Source organism: Nanorana parkeri, unplaced genomic scaffold, assembly GCF_000935625.1.
Source record: "Nanorana parkeri isolate BGI_ZX_2015 unplaced genomic scaffold, ASM93562v1 scaffold818, whole genome shotgun sequence".
Taxonomy (NCBI): domain Eukaryota; kingdom Metazoa; phylum Chordata; class Amphibia; order Anura; family Dicroglossidae; genus Nanorana; species Nanorana parkeri.
This window is the reverse complement of record NW_017307086.1, coordinates 752,014-775,285: the sequence shown is the minus strand read 5'-3', so window position 1 is coordinate 775,285 and position 23,272 is coordinate 752,014. Positions and strand designations below refer to the sequence as shown.

Here is a 23,272-nt window from a genome sequence, read left to right as displayed (position 1 = left end):
GGGGGGGCAGAGAGTCTACAGAGCAACACACCGATTGCTCCCTTTTTTTTTGTGCGTAGCAAGGAACATTTATCATTAAAATCAGGTAATGACCTCTAGTCGTGTTTTCTTAGCTCGGAGTTGTGGGAAACAACATGCGCACATGTGCAATTGGTTCTGTCAGACTGCTGTGCATCCAGCACCCTTTCAGGTATGGATCTTGTAATATATCTACTATGACTTTTTTTTTCTTAAAGTGGACAATTACCCCCTTTGACTAAAAATTACATCAGCATACAGCTCTGAATTCAGATATAAAATAATCTTACATACATAAGCTAAACAAACATATTTTTATTTTACTTACAACTTCTGTGGCCCACTTTGGCACAAATGATGTAATGTGCATCCTGGGAAGGTTACATCAGCAGAGCATTACTGGGAAATCTCATCTGTAATCTTATGACATCTCAGGAATGATGAGATGATGCACATGATCACATGTCCTAGTCACATGTGACAGAGTTCCAGGAAGTAAAGAGAGATCTAGTAACCCTGCCTTTAGTTAACATGGCCACTGTCAAAAGACTGGGAAAGAAAAGAAAAATAAGGTATGCAAAAAAAAAAAAAAAAAGTTGGCAATTAGGTAGAAGTATCTGTTTGTAGATTGTCATTACTAAACATTTCTAAAGGTGTGCTTGTTGTTCTTTTTAAAGATATGGTTAAAGTTCCTCCTTAAGTTTTTGGATGGATATATATATAATACTTATATGTTCATATCATACATATGCCTTTCCAAAAAGATTTCTAATACTAAACAGTATTTTTAGATTTCTCATGCCACGATCAGCTTCCCGTATAGATAGATTCACACTCATGCTACACAACGCACAAGTATGTGAATTTGGGGCATAATAATATGATAGAAGCATTTTATCTTTGCCTCCTCTCTGACACTAGTTGAATAGATAGAATGTATACCTGCTCAAGCTCATCTGTCTATTCAATATGGAAGGGGAGAAGCTGCAATGTTTAGCACCACTGGTGCTAATTGTGCTATGAAAATCATTAGGAGCTGCTATCGGTTACCATACAGATGTCTGTGAAGGTTCTCATTCATCCAGGTCATGGTATATCAATATCTGTAAAAAATAAGTCAAGGCAACTGGACTTGCTGTATTTTTCTGAAAGACCTTTCACTGGACATCCACCTAGCTTTCTTTTGAGAAAGCTGGTCGGATGTCCAGTGAAACTTCTTCAAGAAAAATACAGCAAGTCCAGTTGCCTTGACTCATTTTTTACAGATATACTATACAGATGGAACAAATGGCTCATTATACAAAAAGCTACACACAGGCAGCATGGAAAAGCAATCAATCACAAATGGTGACAATATTGCATGATCAGGCAAGTCTGAGTGCTGTTTGTGTAAGTTACTCCCTAGGGAGACATATTGTTCCATCTATTTAGTGATCAGTCGCTGCTCCTAGCAGTTTTAGTTGCAATCTCCAGGATACCTCCAGCCGATCATCTTCGCTGACGAGCCACGTGCAGTTCCATCACCCTCCACTTGTGCTATACAGTCTCCGGCCACCAGAGGTCCTCAGCTCGCCCGTGGGCGCTCCTCTCTCTCGTCTCTCTGCTCCGGGGTCTCGCTGAAATCTCGCGTGTGCGGCCTGGGCTTCCTCTTTCTCTCCCAGCTCTGTAAGATGGCAGTCGGCAAGAACAAGCGGCTGACTAAAGGCGGCAAAAAAGGTGCCAAGAAGAAGATGTGAGTATAAATATGGGCAGGGCGGCGAGGGCGAGCTGTGTGTGCAGCGTTAGGGGGTGTGTGGCGGGGATTTGAGTGAAGGATGGCGCTGATATAAGGTGGATAGAGGCGAGCCCGGCTCCATGACTGCGGGCCTGTCAGAGGCTCCGGGTGCCGCTCTCCGCCTGCAGCTGCCAGTAATGTGTGTTCACCTCAGGAGGGGTCTGTGTGCAGGAAGGGACGTCCCCTGGGCACAGCCATGTCACTTCTGTGGGCCCTTTTCTCTACTTAGAGCCCCTAGTAAGGACTCTGTCCTGGGACCTTAGAGAGGCTTGTGGATGAACACTTATCTTCTGCTTTTATGAATGGACTTTTCTCAGCATTCCTCTACAATGTGTTGTCAGGCGATGTGACTCCCCCTATACCTGCCACTCTTCTGTCTGTGGTGGAGCTTTGAGGTTACTATTGTCCTGGACTCTCTGTGTCATGTAGTTCTGTAGCATGCCCAGCTCAGAGAATGCTTGTGATCATTAGTGACTTGTTTGCATTATCATGTTGCACTAATGACACGGGTTGCCTGTATTTTGTGCATGCATCATGTATGTACAGAGCAACTCCCAGCACACATGTGTTGCAGCACAACGTGCTGTACCACAATACCATGTGGTGAAAAAAAAATAGTTCTCACACTACATTTTTCACCGCATCTCACAGTATTGTGGTACTGCCTACTGTATGGCAATGTCTGCGGGAAGGTGTTGGGTTGCCATTCAGATGAATGCAAATTTAAAGCCACAGGGCACCTATATATGATGGCACTAAAGGCATGGGTGCCGTGCCTTCAGTGCAATGCCATGGTGTAAACCAACCCTAAAGTGCAACTCTACATAGAGAAGTGATAAGAGCCGCTGTTAGCTGCTTGTGGTCTGTGTCCCCGTTGAGCTGATTTCCCCACAACTTCCTGTTTGGACAGGAAGTAATGGAATCTTTCTCTTATGGGGAAGCTTCTGTTCCAGCGATATGTGCTTTACTAAATTGTTTTTCCAATTTTTGCAGTGACCGGAAATGAGGTAAATATACTTAATGGGAACACAGGAAGCGACAACAAGCTTGGCAGAAGTAGTCTCTTTTCTCATCATTTTAAATGCAAGAAAGTTCTGAGTGGAGTTGGGCTGCAAAGCTGAATACCGGTTAGCTGTCGCACCTCACTTCACCCTACGCGTATATGTGGCAGAGGGCTTTAAGGAAATGCTCCAGGAAGTTTTTCTACTAACCCTTGCAGGTTGGGCTACCCCCACACTCCAAGGGTTAAGTGCTTGTTTGTGTCTAGGTTAAAAAAAGTTACTCCCCTGAAGCACCGAGCAGGCTTCTCCTTAGAGCGGTCCTCCTTGGGTCTCGTCCCGTAAATCATCTGTATATATGTGAGGACACTGAGGAAAATTCCAATGCTTCAGCTTTGGTTGAATATATCTTTATTTATGTCCCTAGGCACAAACAAGCACTTAACCCTTGCAGTGCAGGGGTAGCCCCACTGCAAGTGTTAGTTTTCCTGGAGTTCCTTAACGCTGAGCTTCTACATGTGTGCACAGCCATCATCTCTGTTCTGAGGTTGGAGCGCGCTCACTCGGTTCCCCCTGCACTGTTACCATAATATCATTAAGAGCCCCTGGTCACTGTGTACATTTGGGAGCCAGTGGGGTGGGCTTCTGATCATGTGATCATTGACCGTCAATCAGGGAACACATGTAACGTCTTTGGTCTAATAAAGTTTTAAAGAGCCAGCTCCCTCTGGATGCTGAGGTTTAAGAACAAAGCCCATGTTAAAACCCTGTTAAATCTGTGGTGACATGATGCTTCAGGTTCTAAGTCTTCTATCTCCATAGAGGAGGAGGGTCCTCCAGTTGCCAGCATTGCTGCCTTTAGATGTGCGCACTTCCCATTGCCTGGTTATCAGGGGGGTCCTCAGGCAAGGAAGCACATTGATTCATTGAATCATGTTCTCCATAAGATTTGATTAAAGAGCTGCGTAATAAGTGTTCATCAGCAGATTGTTTTTACAGATTTGTGATGTAGAACTGTATTCTACAAAACTTTTATCCTTCATTTAAAATTGGGCAACTTTTATTTTTCCCTAGTGTCGACCCCTTTTCCAAAAAGGATTGGTATGATGTTAAGGCACCAGCAATGTTCAATATCCGCAACCTTGGGAAGACTTTGGTTACAAGGACACAAGGAACTAGTAAGTGGCAGTGATAAGTTGTGGTTATTGATAAGTGCAACTTAAGTATGTTGTTCAGAATGAGTTGGGAGGATCACGTTGTGTTAGTCAGATTTTGGGATCATGGGTTGCATGTCCAGAGACGACATGGGCGTTTTGTAGCGATTTGGCCTAAAGCATAGGGTGCGTTTATGTAAACGCACCAAATTATATTCCAATAACTAGATCCGGTTTATTCCATGCTGTGCTCTCTGCAGTTGAATTCCTTCTGTATTATACAGATACGTGAACCTTTACACTCACCCCCATAAGAGCCCCCATAACCTCACTAACATCCTCTTCCAAGATTGAATACCTTGTGTAAATGGAGAAGATTTGGGTTGCAGGACCTATCCACTGTTGCCACAGCTTATGCTCCTTTCTCTTTGATTTGCAAATCCTATCTCGTAGGGTGACTCGTACAGTATACTGGTAGTAAAGTTTGGGTTTTGGTTCTGTTCTCTACCCTTAAATGATTTAAGCCCACTTTAATCCTGGGGGTTTCAAATGGTTCATGGCAATGCAGATTTTAAAATGGGAATGACTGGTGACAGATGTTTTCGGTCCCAAATGACGACCGTGATTACTACCTTTTTGAGATCGTTCTGACATTCCCATACTCCCCATAATAAATAGTTTTACCCCAGGTTTATGTAAACTGCAAAAAATAGAAATGTTTCTTTTATAAATTAGTAATTTTCTGCTTTCTTTCTTAATGTAGAGATTGCATCTGATGGCCTTAAAGGCCGTGTGTTTGAGGTAAGCCTTGCTGACCTGCAGAATGATGAAGTGGCCTTCCGTAAATTTAAGCTGATTACTGAAGATGTTCAGGGCAAGAACTGTCTTACCAACTTCCATGGCATGGATCTAACCCGCGACAAGATGTGCTCCATGGTCAAGAAGTGGCAGGTGAGTTCCTGGACAGGGTTTTGCATGCTCTACTCATTTCCTTCTATTCAGAATGTATTTCTTAAAAGAGAACTATGTGGTAAGTGTTTTTCCCCATAGTTCTCCTAAGGGTCACGGGAGGACACAAACTAGCGTCCTTCTGTGACCCAAAGCTCAGAATATCGCGAGCTACAGCTCCCGGTATACTGAGACTGCCGAAGTCGGGACGGATCCCGACAATACTGTCTGGATCCACCCAGCTGTGTGAGTGACAACTGACTCTGCCTATCTAGAGGCAGAGCCAGCTGTACCCGCACCCTTCCCCGTCTGTTTCGCCAGTCAGCGCTGGAGGGGGAATCCCTGCAGGGAGCTGTGAGTGACAGTCACTGCTCCCTGCAGGGACAGGATCGAGAAGTGAGCGAGCAACGATATGTGTTCGCTCACTTCCCGATCTATTGAGCCAACGTGTGACAGTTTAATTGTCGCATTCCGGCTCGAACTATGAGGTTGAGTGAAAATCGGCCACCTCATAGTTCTCTAAGTCATAGCCTAAAGCTAGCCATACAGTTATCTATTGTTGTGTTTTTTTTTCTCAACCCACTGACTAAACTTAAAAAATAGATTTGATTCCTCCCAACACAAACAGCGTGTCGATCGAGGAAACCGACTGTTTATATTGTATTCTGACAGGTCCTGTCGGCACCGGTCGGACTACCAGATGAGCAGGCAGCTTATTGGCTGCCGGCTCTGATCGATCGAAGATTTTCCAACCGGCTCCTTATTTCATTAAAAAAATGGGTAATTTGTTGTGTTTTGGGGCATTTAATTAAATTTGTCACTAAATTTTGGGGTTTAATAAGGAGTTGCGCTAATATTGCGCAACATAAAAATTTTCAACTACCACCATTTTATTCTATAGGGTCTTGGCATTCAGAAAATATATAATGTTGGGGGGTTTTACGTCATTTTCAGGCCTAAAATGTGGAATATAACATGGGTGCAAAAATTGAAAAAAGGGCCTCAGTCATGAAGGGGTTAAGAGATGCTGATCGAAAAGCTGCCGACAGCAGCACACTGCGAATTTCAGATGGTTTTTGAGGGAATTCAGACAGTACCTTTTAGGCTATGCCTAATCATCTTCCTTGTTAGTTCTAGCTGGCTACCAAGTTGCTGCTCTAGCTAGTTATGATAAACGTCTATTCAGGTACATATGCAGCTGGCAATTTGTAGACAGAAAGGGATTGCTGAATAAGAAAGCTACAAATCGCAGTGACAGACCTTTCATGGACTGCAATTTTTTTTTTTGCTTTTCCCAACAAGAATCTCAAGGAGAGAAATGTTGTAACTGCTACAAAGTTGCCAATGTGATATGGCCCTTGAATAAGCTGACCTCCATTTTTATTTTGTTTGCTCTTCTACACTATAGTCTATACTTTTGAGTTTTATGACTCCTTAGCTGAACCAAATAGGTTACTAAAGTCTTTTGATAAATGTTGTCAAGTTTGTGAGTGTGTGGAATAAGCAAACATCTGCTTGTTCAGATTTCGGTGCCAGGGACATTATTACAAGTGTCAGTGAGCAGTTTCTTGCTTTGTCTTTTCGTTTTGATCTGTGAAAAATCATTGGGTCCTATGATAGGTAGGTACAGCGGTGTAATGTTACGATAGGAATACTTTTCAAACTTCCAAGGAAATGTCACATTAAGGTGGTATATACTATCGGCCATATGCTGTTGGCACCTTACCTCATTTGCTGCTGTGACTTTTTAAATCTTCGGAGTGTCAGACTCTGAATTTGTAAGTCATTGCAGACCTAATATGCATGAGCATGTTAAAGTGACACTAAACTCAGGAGTTCAATCTTAAAAATGTATTGAAATACCTTAACTATTACCAAAAATGTATCTTATTTGTGTATCACTCAGCTGTAGATCCTCAAATCATCTCTGAATTGGTGGTGACACTGTCCTTACTTCTGGAGGGTGGCTACTTTTCTTCCCCATGATCCCTGTGTGTGTTTGTAAAGTAGTCACCGCTCCAAGCTCACTCCTGTGATGGACTGCAATCTCAATACAATTTAGTAAACAGCGTGAGATTGTAGTCCATCACAGGCGTGAGCTTGGAGCGATAGCTACTTTACACAACACACACAGTGGGTGATAAGTATATCCAATAGTAAAAGCAGTTAACTTCCACTGCTCATCCCATGTTTCCCACATACTAGGGATGCACAGATACCAACTACCGTACTTGGTACAAATACTGATGCTTTTCCAGCTCTAAGACTAGAGAGAAAGTCAAAAGTTAGGAGGCAGCTGTCCTTTTACAGACCCAAGTATGCAGGTATGGGTAATTGTTTTTGTCATGTGACAGTTTTTCCTAAAACAATAGACTAATGATTTCAGGACAGTGGTGGAGCGCCAGGGCTTGATCGCAGCTGCAACCCTGGTAGTTCTCATGAAATTGCCAAGTATCGGCACAGGTATCTGAACTGGTATATGTGCATCCCTACTACATGCAGTAATATTTTCCTACTTTGTACACGGCTGTCACTTCCACACTAAAATAAATGTGGCAGCATTTTTAAATTGGAGACCTGCTTGCACTTAAAGGAATTCCTTCCCACATGAATAGGCTGCAGATGTGTTTGTGTAATGTAAAATTCCCACAATGGTCATATTCCCTGCAGATCACGGCTATGAGTACAGGAAGACGCAGGCTTTTTAGAATCACAACATTTCTCTTGTGTTATTAAAACTAGGCATTTTCAGATTTGTGGGGAATCCTGAGTGACATATTGCTGGTGGCCCATCTATTATCTGCTTATACCCTTGGCATCGGGAATTTCGAGACCGGAAGGGCACTTGCACTATGTACAGCATGTGATTGCTTATTTACCAGTCACTATACTGCTTTTCAAGGCAAAATACGGTTTAAAGGGTAATTGTATTAGAAGGTGCTTTTAAGGAACATAAAGCTGTGAGAAATTCTACTAAAGCCCTTTCGCTGCCACAACCTTTTTCTTAATTTTTTTTGCACGCATTTTAGGCCTGAAGAATATTTGAAACTCCCAAAACATATATTAAGAGATGGGGTAATCCCTAATGGCTGAGTAATGTGTCTGAAGAAATGCCAGTCTGTATACATGTGCTTTACATTGTATTCATATGATGTTGCTCTTGAGTTTGTAGGGAGGCAGTACATTGCAAGTCTATACAGAGATTATTTATTTTTTAAGCATTTCTTGAGAAAACTTTGAGAGTAACATTTGAAGATATGATTGGCTTGGGGGAATACTTTTGTATTGCTTGAAGAGATTTTTCCAGGGGCTTGAAAAATCTGTCAGCAGCATTTCATTTACTCCACACAAAAATAACTATTCCTTTTGTGTGTGGATTGAAATAAAACTTCTATTTAGAAATGTCCAATGTTTTCATGTCATTTCAATAAGCATATTCAAATCCCAGCAATACATTATAGAGCACCATGTGTGGGAAAGTGCAGGCTTACCTGAGCAGTCTTCCAGCAACTTGCTTCTGAGATCGGACCTGTCTATCAGCGGCTGTCATCCCCCCACCCCTGTTCCTCCTTACTACATCTCCCCGCGTGCCGTGCCGATCGTGGATGGGCAGGAAATGTGAGGCGGGGAGGAGGTGCGGCGTGTGGAGCGTGGATGCAAGCGGGTCTGGCAGCGGCGAGCGTGAGGTGGGGAGGAGGTGCGGCACACAGTGTGTGGAGTTGTGAACAGGGCCAACTGATCGGAAGCCGATTAATCGATTAATGAAAAAGTTGACAACTTTTTCAATCATCGATTATACTCGATTATGTTGATTAGTTGTTGCAGCCCTAAAGCATATGCTGCCAAATACCTGTATACTATTCTTATTTGGAAATGGTGTATGCCTATGAATCATCTAGCGTGGGAGCAAATGACTGTCTGATAACACTCACTGACGTAATATGTTTTTGGGAATGAGAAAAGGAGCATTTTGCAAACCTCTCTGCAAATACTGGTTACCTGTCTGTCATGCCAATCCTTTGACTTCACTGCATTTAGTCCTGAATCAAGTATACATTTGGACAATTCAGAAATACAAATCTGCATGCTTGTTCTGGGTAAGTGACCGGAAATAGGACCATTATGATTGCCTGGCAACTTAATGTCAGAAGAGTACAATAGTGCACGGTGCTTTATTTTGAGACGCTGGAGTTCCTTCACGGGTGCTTCTGACTTGCATTTAACCTCCACTTAAGTTTCTTCAAGCTGCTTTCATTCTCATGGATTTACCTGTGTCTATAGGTCCCTCATCTGTCAGATGTTACTTTGATCTTGCAGTGTGATTGCCCATGCTCCATACAATGTATGACTACCTTGTGCTGAAATCATGAAGTAATGGTTTACTGTGGTAACCAAAAGTTTTTCTTCTGTTCCTGGTGATAGAAATGTTTGAATGATATTAGTATTTGAATAGTCTCTCTATTCTTGCTAGTAGTCTGCATAGTATAATTATTTTTTTTTCCTCCCATAGACCATGATTGAAGCTCATGTTGATGTGAAGACAACAGATGGCTACCTGCTCCGTCTCTTCTGTGTCGGATTCACTAAAAAACGTAACAACCAGATCAGGAAGACTTCATATGCCCAGCATCAGCAAGTTCGTCAGATTCGCAAGAAGATGATGGAAATCATGACTCGGGAAGTCCAAACTAATGACCTTAAAGAGGTTGTTAACAAGCTGTAAGTATCTCATATTTAAAAAAAAAAAACATCTTTGCGCTTATCTGTAAGCAGAGGAATAAATGTTGTAGTAAAGCAGTATTTCATGAGAACACACAGGCTGAAGTTGGTGACTCTCTTCTCTAAAAATACCAGTTGCTGGAGTGTCTTGTTGATTTTCTACCAGAAGTAATTTTACCAACCACTGACCTGAAACAAGTATGAGGATCAAGAGGTCTTCACTGAATGTATACTTACTCTGAGTGCCAGCATATGATTGCTTACTTGATGGTTTCCTTCAGTGTCTTGCTTTCCCATTTGGCAGATGTTTGAACTTGGTACCTAGAAGGAAGTTTTACTACTGCAAATAGTGTTGGTTTTTTTATATCCGTACATTATGTTCTGCTTGGCATGCTAACCACACTTCAGTCTCTGCTGTTTTTAAAAAGGTGTTTGGATTATTCATTTACAATCTGTTAAATACTATAGATAATGCTTGTGAAATTATTCAGTGTTTCATATAGAACTAGATGGTCTTTTCATCCTTCGGAAATGCATAATTTAGATTATTGGAGCAATTTTCCCTCAAATAAGGGTTTCTGGTGACTGACCCTTGCTGTGGTTAAAGTACATGCAGATATCTGCCATACATGCACATTTTCCTGTACGTTGTCCTATTAAAATAGGAAAGGCCACACAAATCCACCCATCAAAATCTCGCCTTCCAATTGCCCGGACACTCCAATAAATTTTGTACAAAATTGCTGTGTAAATACCTGCATTTTGAGCGCTTCCATGTGATCACATGGACGCAACCCTCCCTGACTTAGTTCAGGTCCACCAGCAGCAGAGGATCATTTCCCAGCCAACAAAGCATATAGTTATGGATGCCGGTGTGACAACCCTGCTCTATAGGAATAGGAGATGCTGGATCAGAGGGCTGACAGAACTGCTGCAATTCAACAGGGTTGGCACAGATAAGGCTATATAGTGGCACGATAAACGGGTAACTACTAACATATGGAGATTACAAAAATGGATATTTTAAAGCAAATAGTTAAGTTGTATCAATGAGCCTATAGGTCCACCTGAAGACCCTGCAGGTACAGAAAAACATACCTGCTGATCTGCCAGAAATGCATTCTGCTCCTAAGCTTTGGGGGCTGACGGCACACAGCATTTTGTGAGTGTTAGCCCACTCAGTTTTACAAACTTCTCCTAGTACCTATTCTCCCATCTGCACAATATAAAGGATAACCATTCTGTAGTCCAAGGTGAGGACTGTGAGGGTTAATTACTCGAGAAAACACAGGAAGTGGACACATGACAGCTCTGAATTTCTTACCTGAACAGGTATTTGCAAACCGATACAACAAAATGCTTTTAATGGTTTGTTATAACAGACCAAATTGCAGCAAATAAGAACGTTCATTGATAATGTTTACATACACTTGATCTTTAGAAAACAATCAGGCGACATGAGAAGGGTAATGTAGCAGACAAAGGTAATAAAGAGGGGGAGCATGTGATGGGAGTTTTTACACATCTCACCTGTACCTCATGGAAGAAGTGGGTATAAAAAAAATAAATAAAAAAAAATGTATAAAAAGCTGCACGGCAAAGGTACTCGGCAATTACAGGAAAGGGGAGTAAGCATTCTTGAAAGTCTGAATACTGTTGCCCGTGTTTGTGAGGGCTTATGTGCGTTCCATCTTCAAGTACTTCAGGGTCCACTCTGGCAGCCAGATAGTGTATCATTTGCAAAAACATTAAAAAGTCTGTCATGAGAAGTATGGGGGCTTCCATTGCAGGTCTCCTCTTAAACATGCTAAATATCTGACTTTCTGACCTTTTGAATCAGACCTGGAACTGAATAGAAGTCAGACCTCCTTCTCTTGTACTTGTTCTGGGTCAGTGACTTGGACAATTCTCAAGTTCAAAGCTTCAGAAAGATGTCCTAGAAATTGCCATTCTCAAATAAGAGACCAGCCGTCTCCTATGACCAATCTTTAATCTTATGACCAATTCCCTTTTTAAACTACAAAATCTCTGTTGTGATGTGTATATTCTTAAAGCTTGGGTATGTTATGTTTTGAGGACAGTTATGTTAAACATTTCTAATAAGTTTGTTTTTCTCTTTAGGATTCCAGACAGCGTAGGCAAAGACATTGAAAAAGCATGTCAGTCAATCTACCCTCTCCACGATGTCTATGTCCGTAAAGTCAAGATGTTGAAGAAGCCAAAATTTGAGCGTAAGTATTGGTGTGAAAGCTTTAGAAACCGTCTGTTCTTTTTATAAGGTATCAGAATGCATGTAGGCGCACCATTCATGTACCTTTGTAGTCGGCTAAACATGGTTGTCTGCAGTTTAGGAGTGTACACTTTGCAATTGTTCAGAAATCGAACACGAGCGCGTTTTCAATCGATAATCGGCCAGTTGATGGGAAGTGAACGATCATAATTACTGTCCAACTGGGCAAATTTCCTCTGTCAGCTGGCAAAACGTTTTTTGAATGGCACTAAAATCAATGGGTTAGTGGAGTTTTTGTACGGGAGTAAATCGCAACATGAACACTGCACATGCGCAACCGAAAATCCATTCTGTCAATCAATTAAATTCGGCCAGTTAGTATTGTTAAACGATAATCGGAATCTACATTGGTCTGTGCATGGTGGGGCAGTTGTGTGGAAATCGAACAGGGCTTCGATGACTGGATGAAAGAAATCGAATGATAATTGTAAGGTTACATAGTATTTGAGGTTGAATAAAGACACGGGTCCATCAAGTTCAACCCATTGCGTGTATGTATGTGATTCTGCATGTGTATGCGTGTGTACGAGTCCCTGTGTGTTCTTGTTTCTAAGAGTACCTGTACCCCTGTATGTTCCGATCTCTGAGGAAGTTGTCCAAATGCTTTTTGAATGATTCAACACTCTTAGCTGATACCACTGCTTGTGGCAGTGAGTTCCAGACTCTAACCACTCTAACTGAGAAGAAGCCTCAACGCCCCTTGTGGTTAAATCTTTTCTCCCAGTTTTAAGTGGTGGCCTCTAGTCTTTGTTATGGTGTTTACCGTAAACAGTTTATTGCTGATGTTGCCATTACCATTGAACATCTTGTACATCCAAATCATGTCCCCTCTTAATCGCCTCACTTCTAGCGTAAAACCTTTAGTAGCCTTGTCTCATAGCTTTGGTCCTCCATCCCCTTAATTAGTTTAGTTGCCCTTCTCTGGACTCTCTCCAGCTCCAGGATATCCTTTCTGTGGATTGGTGACCAAAACTGAACCGCATACTCAAGACGAGGCCGACCTAGGTGTATGGTGCGCTTAACTACTTTAGTTCCTTAGGGTCCTGAACAATAAACCCCCTTTCCCCATCCCCATGCTTGGTCAGTAAGGCTGTCTTACCACAAGGATTTTCCAGCAGTAAAAAGGGAGTTAGGAGAGGTTGGCATCAGAAATTGAAACCCGTATAGGGCAAATTATAGCGGTCTGGGTGCTGTTCAAGGTATCCGGACATGTGCAGGCACATATATGGATCTACTATTTTACTATGCATGGCTGCCTGCAGTGTATGGCCAGGTAGTGAGGTTCACATTAAAGCCTAACTCTTGGCTTTGGCACAAATTGGAAACTTGTCTCCCCAGCCTCTTGCTAAAAAAAAAAAAAAACAAACAGCTTTGGCTGCTGTGATCACCTGATTTCTGCCACTGTATAATGCAGACTTGGCCATGTGGCGCAGCTCCTAATTAAAATCTATATAATTGGACCATTACTTGTAACATTTGATTACACTTTAAATCTGATTTGTAAGAGTTCCGTCATCTTGTGGCAACAATGATAAACTGTTTCCATCCCAAATGATCATTTTGTAATTGAGATTGTTCTGATGATCCATTATATATGTTCATATGTATCCTACTTTTATCTCTTTTGCAGTGGGTAAACTTATGGAGCTGCATGGAGAGGGTGGCACTTCTGGCAAGCCAACAGGAGATGATACAGGCGCCAAAGTCGAAAGGGCTGATGGATATGAACCCCCTGTGCAGGAATCTGTTTGAGATCAATCTGATTCAACCTGTAAAAATAAATAAACAACTGTTCTGTAACTTGGTGTCTGTGCATCTCTGAAGTGACAAAGTGATAAGCTACAGCTGTAAGTGAGACCGAAAACTTGTTTTATACATTGACAGATGTGGATTTTCTTCACCTTGGAAGAAATGATGTCCAACAATTGGTGAAGTTTGTATTCTTGCATGTAGCTTTCATTACACCTTTGTTTCATATAGTGCTGACTTTTTTTTTCCACACTTTTTTGCTTTCAAGTAGCTTGCCGGGTCTATTTCTACATGCAAGCACATGTTAGTATGTTGTCTTACCTAAACTGTTCCTAACCTGTTTATATGTTGGTTCCAAGAATAGATTTGCTCCAGCTGTCCCAATGCCACAGAGACCTTCACCATTTTACACAGATTGTGGAACCCAAAGCCATACAATGAAACTAGCCACTAAGTCAAAGGAAGGGTGGTGCCTAATGGTTTCCACAGAAGGCTGCCATTGCTCACCCTCTTCTATAAAATGCAAGTTGCTAATGTAAGGTCTTCAATAATTTGTCACTGCCTGGAACAAGCATGCAGATAAGGGGTGTTGACTGCTTGAGTTAGGATTCACCTCTTTGACTGGTAAGGATGTGGGCCACGGACCATGGCAGTCAAAAGCTTAACACAAACTCGCCGTAGCCTGAAGCTTGTTTTAAAATTTGCTTTGGAGACATTTTATATTTCTTGCTGCCTGTGGTTTACCATGGTAGGGGGTTAATGTATTTGTCAACACACTACTAAACCAGCACATTCTAATACAGCAAATATCATTGCATTCACTTTGAAAAAATCTATACTTTTTTTTGGGGGGGGGATTGGGTTTTGTTAGGCAAAACTTCACAGCCTCTATTCATGTCCCTCTTTCCTCATAGCACGGCCTGTATCTGCATAGTAAGGGGGTGGGCAAAAGTATACAGGTCACACACAGCATCTCCCAATGGGTAGCAGCCGACCTCTGTAGTATAGCGATACCTCCACAACCCGGTGCCAAAAACACCCTCTGCCCCAAATGCATTTCACTCATTCCCAGCAGTTAAAGGAGAACTATGAGGTGAGTGATTTCCAATCATCTTTATAGTCTGAGCCGACCTGTGACAAAGGAGTTGGCACAGGTCGGCTCTATTGATCGGGAAGTGAGCGAGCACATACCGTCACTCGCTCACTTCCTGATAGTCTCCCTACACAGAGCCGTGACTGTCTGTCACCACAGGGATTCCCCCCTCTCTGATCCTCCAGCTCTGAGTGGAGGAATGGATGGGGGAGGGGGTGGGCATAGATAGGCAGAGCCAGCTGTCATGCAGCTGGGTGGATCCAGACAGTATTGTCGGGATCCATCCGGGCTGAAGCGCTCTCAGTATATCGTAGGCAATAGCTCGTGATTTCCTGTGATCCAAAGCTCGGTATGAGGTTAGTATATGTCCTCCTGTGACCCTAAAGAGAAGTATAGGGAAAAACCTTTACCCCATAGTTTGCTTAAGTGCCCAGGTCACCCCCTGTAGCTATTGAACTCTCACCCCCTTCGTGACCAATGGCGTAGTCTTCCTGTGGCAGCGGGCCCCTTTAAACAGACTCGTTCACCGATCTCCCCGTTCTATGGGAGCGGCGGGTATGCCATCACTTCTGGTCCCATAGCGGTGAGTGCTGGGCTCCTGAAGCCCAGCTATAAGCTATTGAAATGTGATCTGCACTTCTAATAGCTTATTTAGAGTGGAAAGGTGATGCTAGGGATCTTTTGGACCCCCAGTATCGCCTGAAAGAGTACCGGTCACTGCCAATATGCTATTACATGTGGGGGCTTTAAAGCCCCCCCCTCCCCTCCCCTACGTGATCGCAATTAACATTAAAATAAAAAATAATTTAAAAGTTAGCCCCGCTAGCATCTTCATGTAAACATGCGTCGGGTGTGCCTACGTGAAAACGATGATCGCGCTACACATGTTGGGCATCGCCGTGCATGACAGAGAGCAATAATTCTAGGGCCAATATTTATGCGTATCTCTAAACCGATTACCTGAGGGGGCTTTTAAACAGTCTCTGGACTTTTTTGGGTTGTTGCCATTTCAGAGGCATACAATTTTTAACCTAGACATGTTGGGTATCTATTTACTCGTAATCTTATCTTTTATATTTTATTTAAACAAGTGGTATTTTATTGTGTTTTGGGGGCACTAAATTTAACAAGTCCATTTTTACATTACATTTTTGGGTTTGATAAGTTGCAACTGCCACAATGTTATTTCCCAGGGTCTTGGCTGTCAGAAACTATGATTGTGGGTTTGAAGTAATTTTCAGGCCTAAAATGTTGATTAAAACGTGGAAAAAATGAAAAGGACTCTGTCTTTAAGTGCTTAAAGGGAATTATCTATCTTTTGTTACTGTTGATCCTGCCATGGTATTGGCTACCCATCAGTGTAATACTGCTCCTAGGGATCTTCTGATCTCTGACCTTTGGGAGATGAGAGCAGAAGACAAGAATCCACCCCAGCTGTTTTTTTTTTTTTTTTAAATATGGTTCTGTCCATTTTGCATTCCCCAGAAGTACTTGATCTAAACTGTGAACCACCTTCTGGCACTTCCATTGTAGAACATTAAGGAGACTCCATAAAGAGGGCTTGTTTTCTGGACTCTCGCAGTCCGAGTCCTTCTACTGGCCTCTACACTGTCACACAGTAAAGGGACCTCCTTTCGCTGGAATTTTGCTTCCATACTGGTTAAGAAAGTTACCCCTTCCTACTTATGGGGTATCTAGGAATTCTTACTATGGCCTCCCTTTGATGTCTGCTCTAGGAGAGATATCCAGATGGTCTCCTTGGTATGCAAAGTCCCTGATCCTACTTTGCAGTCTTTGGCCGAGGACAGCGTGGTGCCTTCCCATCACCCTGAGAATGCGTCTGTCTGTTGTGGAGGGGCTGGGACTTTCATCTGGTTCAGCCTCATCGCTTAGACTGTTCCTGCCTCATCGCTTCTGTGAGTCAGTGTACGGAGTGGACCTCCATCTCCTAAAATCCTTCAAGATGACTTCAGTGCTGCTTTCACTTGGGTTTTTCCAGTGTGTACATACATACGAAAAACCCATGTATGTATGTATGTATGTATGTATGTATGTATGTATGTATGTATGTATGTATGTATGTATGTATGTATGTATGTATGTATGTATGTTATATATATAAATTTTTACAAATTTTTTTTTGTTTTGTTTTCTACAAGAAATACATTTGTTTTGTACAGAAATGAAATAAAATGAACAAGAAAAAATGTCAGGTTATTACAAAGTCATAGAGCCAATGCACAGTGCAGACATGAATAAGTCTATCCCTCCAATAGAACATAGATTAACAGTTTAGAACAAAAATTGAACATAACATGTGTTACTGTATTCACTATAAAGGAGACATGTGACACACCAGCTAGAGCACACACCACAGTACGTCATATCAATAGCAGGCAATAGGCAGCTATCCATCTTGACCAAATATACTGCTAAAAAAAAATGTAAGGAACACTATCTCAAACATCAGATCTCAATGGGGAAACATATCATGCTGGATATCTACTGTATACTGGACTGGGTGATGTGTTAGGAACCAAAGGATGCCACATCATTTAATGGAAATGAAAAATGATCTACCTACAGAGGGCTGAATTCCAAGACACCCCAAAAATCAAAGTGAACAAATGATGCAGGAGGCTAGTCCATTGTGCTGAAATTTCATTGCAGCAACTCGCAAATTTCATTGCAGCAACAGTACCAAAATGGTACTCATTAGTTTGTATGGCCCCCACATGCTTGTAGTGGATGCCTGACAATGTCGGGGCATGCTCCTAATGAGAAAATGGATGGTGGCCTGGGGTATCTCCTCCCAAATCTGGACCAGGGCATCACTGAGCTCCTGAGCAGACTGAGGTGCAACCTGGCGGCGTCGGATGGACTGAGGCATAATGTCCCAGAGGTGTTCTATTGGGTTCAGGTCAGGTGAGCGGGGGGGGCCATTCAATGGTATCAATTCCTAAATCCACAAGGAACTGGCTGCATACTCTCACCACATGAGGCCGGGCATCGTCGTGTACCAGAAGGGACCTAGGACCCACTGCACCAGCGTCGGGTCTGACAATGGGTCCAAGGATCATCCCGATACTTAATGGCAGTCAGGGTGCCAATGTCTGGCCTGTAGAGGTCAGTGTGTTCCTCCATGGATATGCCTCCACAGACCATCACTGACCTACCACCAAACCGGTCATGCTGAACGATGTTACAGGCAGCTTAACATTCTCCACGGCTTCTCCAGACGCTTTCACGTCTTTCACATGTGATCAGGGTGAACTTGCTCTCATCTGTGAAAAGCACAGGGCGCCAGTGGCGGACCTGCCAATTCTGGTGTTCAATGGCAAATGCCAATTGATCTCCAAGGTGCCAGGCAGTGATCACAGGGCCCACTAAAGGACGTCGGGCCATCAGGCCCTCAGGCCACCCTCATGAAGTCTGTTTCTGATTGGTCAGAAAAATTCACACCAGTGGCCTGCTGGAGGTCATTTTGTAGGGCTCTGGCAGTCACATCCTGCTGCTCCTTGCACAAAGGAGCAGATACCGGTCCTGCTGATGGGTTAAGGACCTTCTACGGCCATGTCCAGCTCTCCTAGAGTAACTGCCTGTGTCCTGAAATCTCCATGCTCTTGAGACTGCTGGGAGACACAGCAAGCCTTCTGGCAATGGCACGTATTGATGTGCCATCCTGGAGGAGTTGGCATGCCGGTGTAACCTCTATAGGGTCCAGGTATCGCCTCATGCTACCAGTAGTGACACTAGTCAAATGTAAAACTAGTGAAAAAGTCAAAAAAGATGATTAGGGGAAAAAAATGTCAGTGGCCTCCTGTAAGGCCCCATTCACACCTAGGCGTATTGTAATATGCACGTCTGTCGCGCGACCGTCACACGGCTGTATCCCAATGGCTACTTGGCTGTATCCCAATGGAAAACGCCCTACAAAACGGCCCAAAGTAGTCCCGGGACCATTTCAGGCGTGGGCCGTTTTGTAGGGCGTTAGGGACGGGCGGAAATACGCCTAGGTGGGAACGAGGGCATTGACTACAATGCTATTTATTTTTTTGACCGTTTTGTAGAGCGTTCGTCGAGCGTAGGACGCGCTACAAAACGGTCAGGTGTGAACGGGGCCTTAAACCTTTCCTGTTTTGGCGGTCGTCTCATTGTTGCACATCTAGTGCACCTGTTGTTAATGTCATTAACACCAAAGCAGCTGAAACTTACTAACAACCCCCTCTGCTACTTAACTGACCTGATCAATATCCCAGGAGTGTCATTGGCTTGATGCTATACTCTGATTAAAAAGTGTTTCTCTAAATTATTTGAGCAGTGTAGAATCAAACGTGGTCATAGTATTGCAAAGCCAGTAAGTATGTTTTTCAAAGGGTACAACTATCCTACTAGACAGTAATAAAGAATCGCTGAGGACAGATGATCATCCATGTCATTCGTAACAAAATATCCCAAAAGAGGATCAACCTTCAGTACAAGCCTATAAAAAGCATGTCCAATATTTCCTCAATTTGGGTCATCTCTATAGCAGGTGTATGAGGTCACCTTGAGGTTGCTGACATTTGGCACAGCAGGAGTCTGCTCCAAGGCGGCCTATCTTAAGGTCCCCACACACCTTACGATAATCGTACGATAATCGCCGGAAATCCCGCAATCGTACGATGATCGTAAGGTGTGTGGAAGCCGTGCAACCTCTACTACTGTAAGGTCGCACGACTTTAAACTTACGGACATGTTCGAAAAACCCGCCGAGCATCGTACGACGTTCGGCGGGTTTGTGGCATGTCCGTACGATAACAGCCGTACGGGCCGGTGTGCGCAAGCGCACACTGTTCGGCTTTGCGGTCATCGGAAGCCCGTCCCTCAGGGGGCGTGGCTTGCGATCATCGCAAGTACGATCTGCCTATGCAAGATAGGCAGATCAAAGGTTTTTTTAATTACCTTACAACCATCGCAAGACAAAAGTCTTGCAATGGTTGTAAGGTGTGTGCCCAGCCTTATGGAGGAATGCTGGAGTATAATAAACTTGCTGAATACAAACCAAATGTGTTAGTTTATGTGACAGGTGGAGGGAGACCTACCTGCATTGCCACCTGCAGGACCGGTTCCCAAATTTCTTTATCCTCTTCCCATTTGCACCTACTTGGGGAGGGGAAGTATGCTATAAATTTGTAAGGTAAGAGTAGGAGAGGGATATCAGACGATTGGTCTTTTCAGCTGTAGTCAAAGTATCCACTACTAGAGGGATAGGGGAGAACCAAACCAAACAGCCAAAAGTTTGCATTTGCAGGGCATGCCCGATCTGTAATTATTGGAAAAAAAACCCACACACGTTTCAAAGGAAATTCAAAAGCACAATTGGATAAAGCTTTTAAGAGTACCATCCTGATATAGCTGAGTCTGCGTAGATAAACCAACCTGCTAGAAAAGTCTTGTAACCTATACACTTCCAATGAAGAAGCATTAGCCCACATGGTGTATCCAGAAATGTGTGGCCCTTCCGGGTCTGGGCCCAGCAAATCCTTCTTCGTTAGTCTGTGTTTACTATTATTTTGGTACTGTGCCTTTTCCATCTGTTTGGCGGATTGCTCCCCATTTCTCATTGGAGGGGGCCTATTGCTCCTTCAGTCAGGTGTTTTCCCTTGGCAGTGGCTCTCTTTGTCCTGCTCTGAAACATCACTTTGATCCTCTGTCCTTCCCCTGGTCATGGAAGTTCCTGTCTTGCAGAGAGTTTCTATCCATCTAGCTCTGATTTGGGAGTTGGTTAAGATTTTTGTACTTACCATAAAAGCTTTTTCTTGAGTCCCTCCCCTCAGTGTATTTCTCTGTCCCTATGTCATTCTTTCTTACAAAATTGGATGGACAGGAATACAAATCCTATGCCAGATAACAGCTAATTTATATACGTTTTCAGCCATTGGCTTGGAATTTAACTTTAAAACCCAACAATCTCCACCTATTCCTCACACATGAGCACTACTGAAGCCTTTAAAAAAAATGTATACTTACCTTTTATACAGGAGTCTTCAGCTAGGTCTGGTAAAATCATGGGTGCTCTTCCTCTGTTGGTCGGTAGATCCTAAATGCTGCCACATAATGACGTGACGCTGTGCTCTGCAGCAGTCCCGTGAGCCTTGGGTGGGATCTTGGTGCTTGAAGGAAGTGGGTTGAAGGACTATGGCCCTCGCTAAACCTGGAAGAGAAGCAGTGCCGCATCAATAGATGAATAGGCCTGCAGGGGACAACACCAGGGACTGGGGGAGTTTTTCTTTTAAAGGAGAACTATGAGGTAAGTGATTTTCACTCAACTTCATAGTTCGAGCTGACGTATGACAATGAAACTGTCACATGTCGGCTCAGTAGATCGGGGAGTGAGCGAAACATATACCGTCGCTCGCTCACTTCTTGATCATCTTTCTGCAGAGAGCTGTGACTGTCATTCATGGCTCCCTGCAGAGATTCCCCCCCTCCTCTGTAGGAATCCACCATCGCTGACTGGGGGAACAAACGAGGTAGGGGGCGGGTACAGCAGGCTCTGCCTCTACATAGGCAGAGCCAGCTGTCAATCATGCAGCTGGGTGGATCTTGACAGTAATGTCGGGATCCGTCACGGCTGCGGCGGTCTCAGTTTACCGCGAGCTGTAGCTGGCGATATACTGAGCTTTGGGTCACGGGAGGACGCTAGTTTATGTCCTCCCGTGACCCTGAGGAGAACTAAAAAGCTCATAGTTCTCCTTTAAAGACCTGCTGTGGGGTGATGCATTTGAATTTTTCCCAGCTGGAGTAGAGATGTTTGTATTGGTTGTATTTTTGGTAACCTTGAATTTAGCCAAATGAATGCAAAGACAGAACACTGATATATTATAAATATTTGTTTTTATTATGTAGCGTTCCAGTAATGTATACTTGCCCAATGAAAGATTCTAAACAAAGCATACTTGTCTTACAGGCCTCTTAAATGTTTTGTAGTCAGCAAAGGCATTGTACATTTACCACCTGCACATCTTACAATCTCAGAGTCTAGGGAGAGCAATCGGGTTCCTTAAAGTGCATTGCTGTTTGTATGACTGAAGATAGGACACATGGGACAGGGTTAGGCAGTCACCGCATCTGCAAACTCATCTTAGTGATACAGATGCAGAAAATGACAGTATGAGAGGAGACACAGATGAAGCCATCTCACATTTACAATGAATGGAAAAGACATTCAGTTGTGAAATTGTACTTTAAGTATGACTCCATGCACTCCCCATATTTATGACACATTTTTTTTTTTCTATTTTACATCAGAATATCTTTCACCGTAGTACAAAATAAGTCTTCATAAAAAGTAGGACCACAGAGAGTCTAATAAAGGAATGATTAGAAACAAATCCCACGGATCTACCCTGTATATGGGTGTTCAAAGTTCATTTTTGCACCTTTTTTGAAGAAGCGCAGCTTGTGTTCATGAAGCAAGTACATGATGCGTTTTGCCATTATTTGGATAAAGCATTGTACACCTGTTTCAAAGCTTTGTGAATCAAGCAAGCTTAAACATTCATTCCAAAACTTGCCTTATTCCACTGGAAAGTTATAATGAAACAAGATACTCCACTAAAAAAACAAATCTATAGAAATGCACTTAGCAATTGTCTACTGCCTGAAGACGGAACATGACGATGTATAAAGCAGCGTGTCTTGGCCAGGAGGATTGCTACGTAGTCAAGCTGCTGGAGGCTTGTATATCTGCTTAACCGTTGAGGCCATTTGCTTAGAGAATCTACAGAATCGTCCCCTCTGTTCTGCAATCTGGGCAGAGTGTGCGTCTAGGATTTATGTCATGGAGACATAAAGTGCTTCTTCAAGCACCAAAAGGCAGATAAATCGATGCTTCTCTACCTTATTGCGAAGCATAAAGAACTAGAATATACTTTACACTTACAAATATGTTAGGTGACATGGTTGCTATTTTCTTCTAAACTTACCTGTTTGGGGGCTGCAGTGATTACAATTGCCCTCTGTTCCTAGTCTCCTGCACACTAGGGGCTGGTTTGCACCTATGCACATGCAGTAACTTGCAGCTATGATACTATTGCATGTGTTGTCACATATGCCATTGTGTGAATTTACTGCACTTTTGTAGCTCAGCATCATGGGCATTGGGGAAGGAACCTTGGAAACAAAGTTTTCATGCGGTAATATTAATCCCTGTGGGCCCTTTCAAAGCCCAGTTGAACTCAAGCCAGAAAGTAGGCAGACACTTTTAAAGGTCTGTGTTGGCGGGCTTTGTGCTTGTTTCGATGGCATACATTTGACATCAGTTTAAGACACTTCTGAAATCATTCGTGGGCCGGTGCGTTTGACCTGCAGTTGCCCTCCTTGAGGGCTTGTTCGCGCCATTAGCCTTAGACCCCATTCACACTGAGCGACATGGAAATCGCGCTACTTTGAGCGACATTGAGCGACGAGCGACATTGAGCGACGTATCGCGCGACTTCTTCCTATTGGGCTGTATGCAATCAGGAGCAATATCGCTCAAAATCG

General features: G+C 43.1%; 1 protein-coding gene across 1 annotated transcript; it reads left to right on the top strand.

The window, feature by feature from the left end:
- Nucleotides 1-1,640: 1,640 nt before the first annotated feature.
- RPS3A (ribosomal protein S3A) lies at nucleotides 1,641-13,701 on the top strand. The gene is made up of 6 exons (XM_018565149.1): nucleotides 1,641-1,750; nucleotides 3,865-3,968; nucleotides 4,708-4,895; nucleotides 9,403-9,611; nucleotides 11,733-11,842; nucleotides 13,532-13,701. The coding sequence occupies exons 1-6, from the start codon at nucleotides 1,689-1,691 to the stop codon at nucleotides 13,651-13,653; spliced, it is 795 nt and encodes a 264-aa protein (XP_018420651.1). The 5' UTR covers nucleotides 1,641-1,688; the 3' UTR covers nucleotides 13,654-13,701.
- The last annotated feature ends 9,571 nt before the right edge of the window (nucleotides 13,702-23,272 follow it).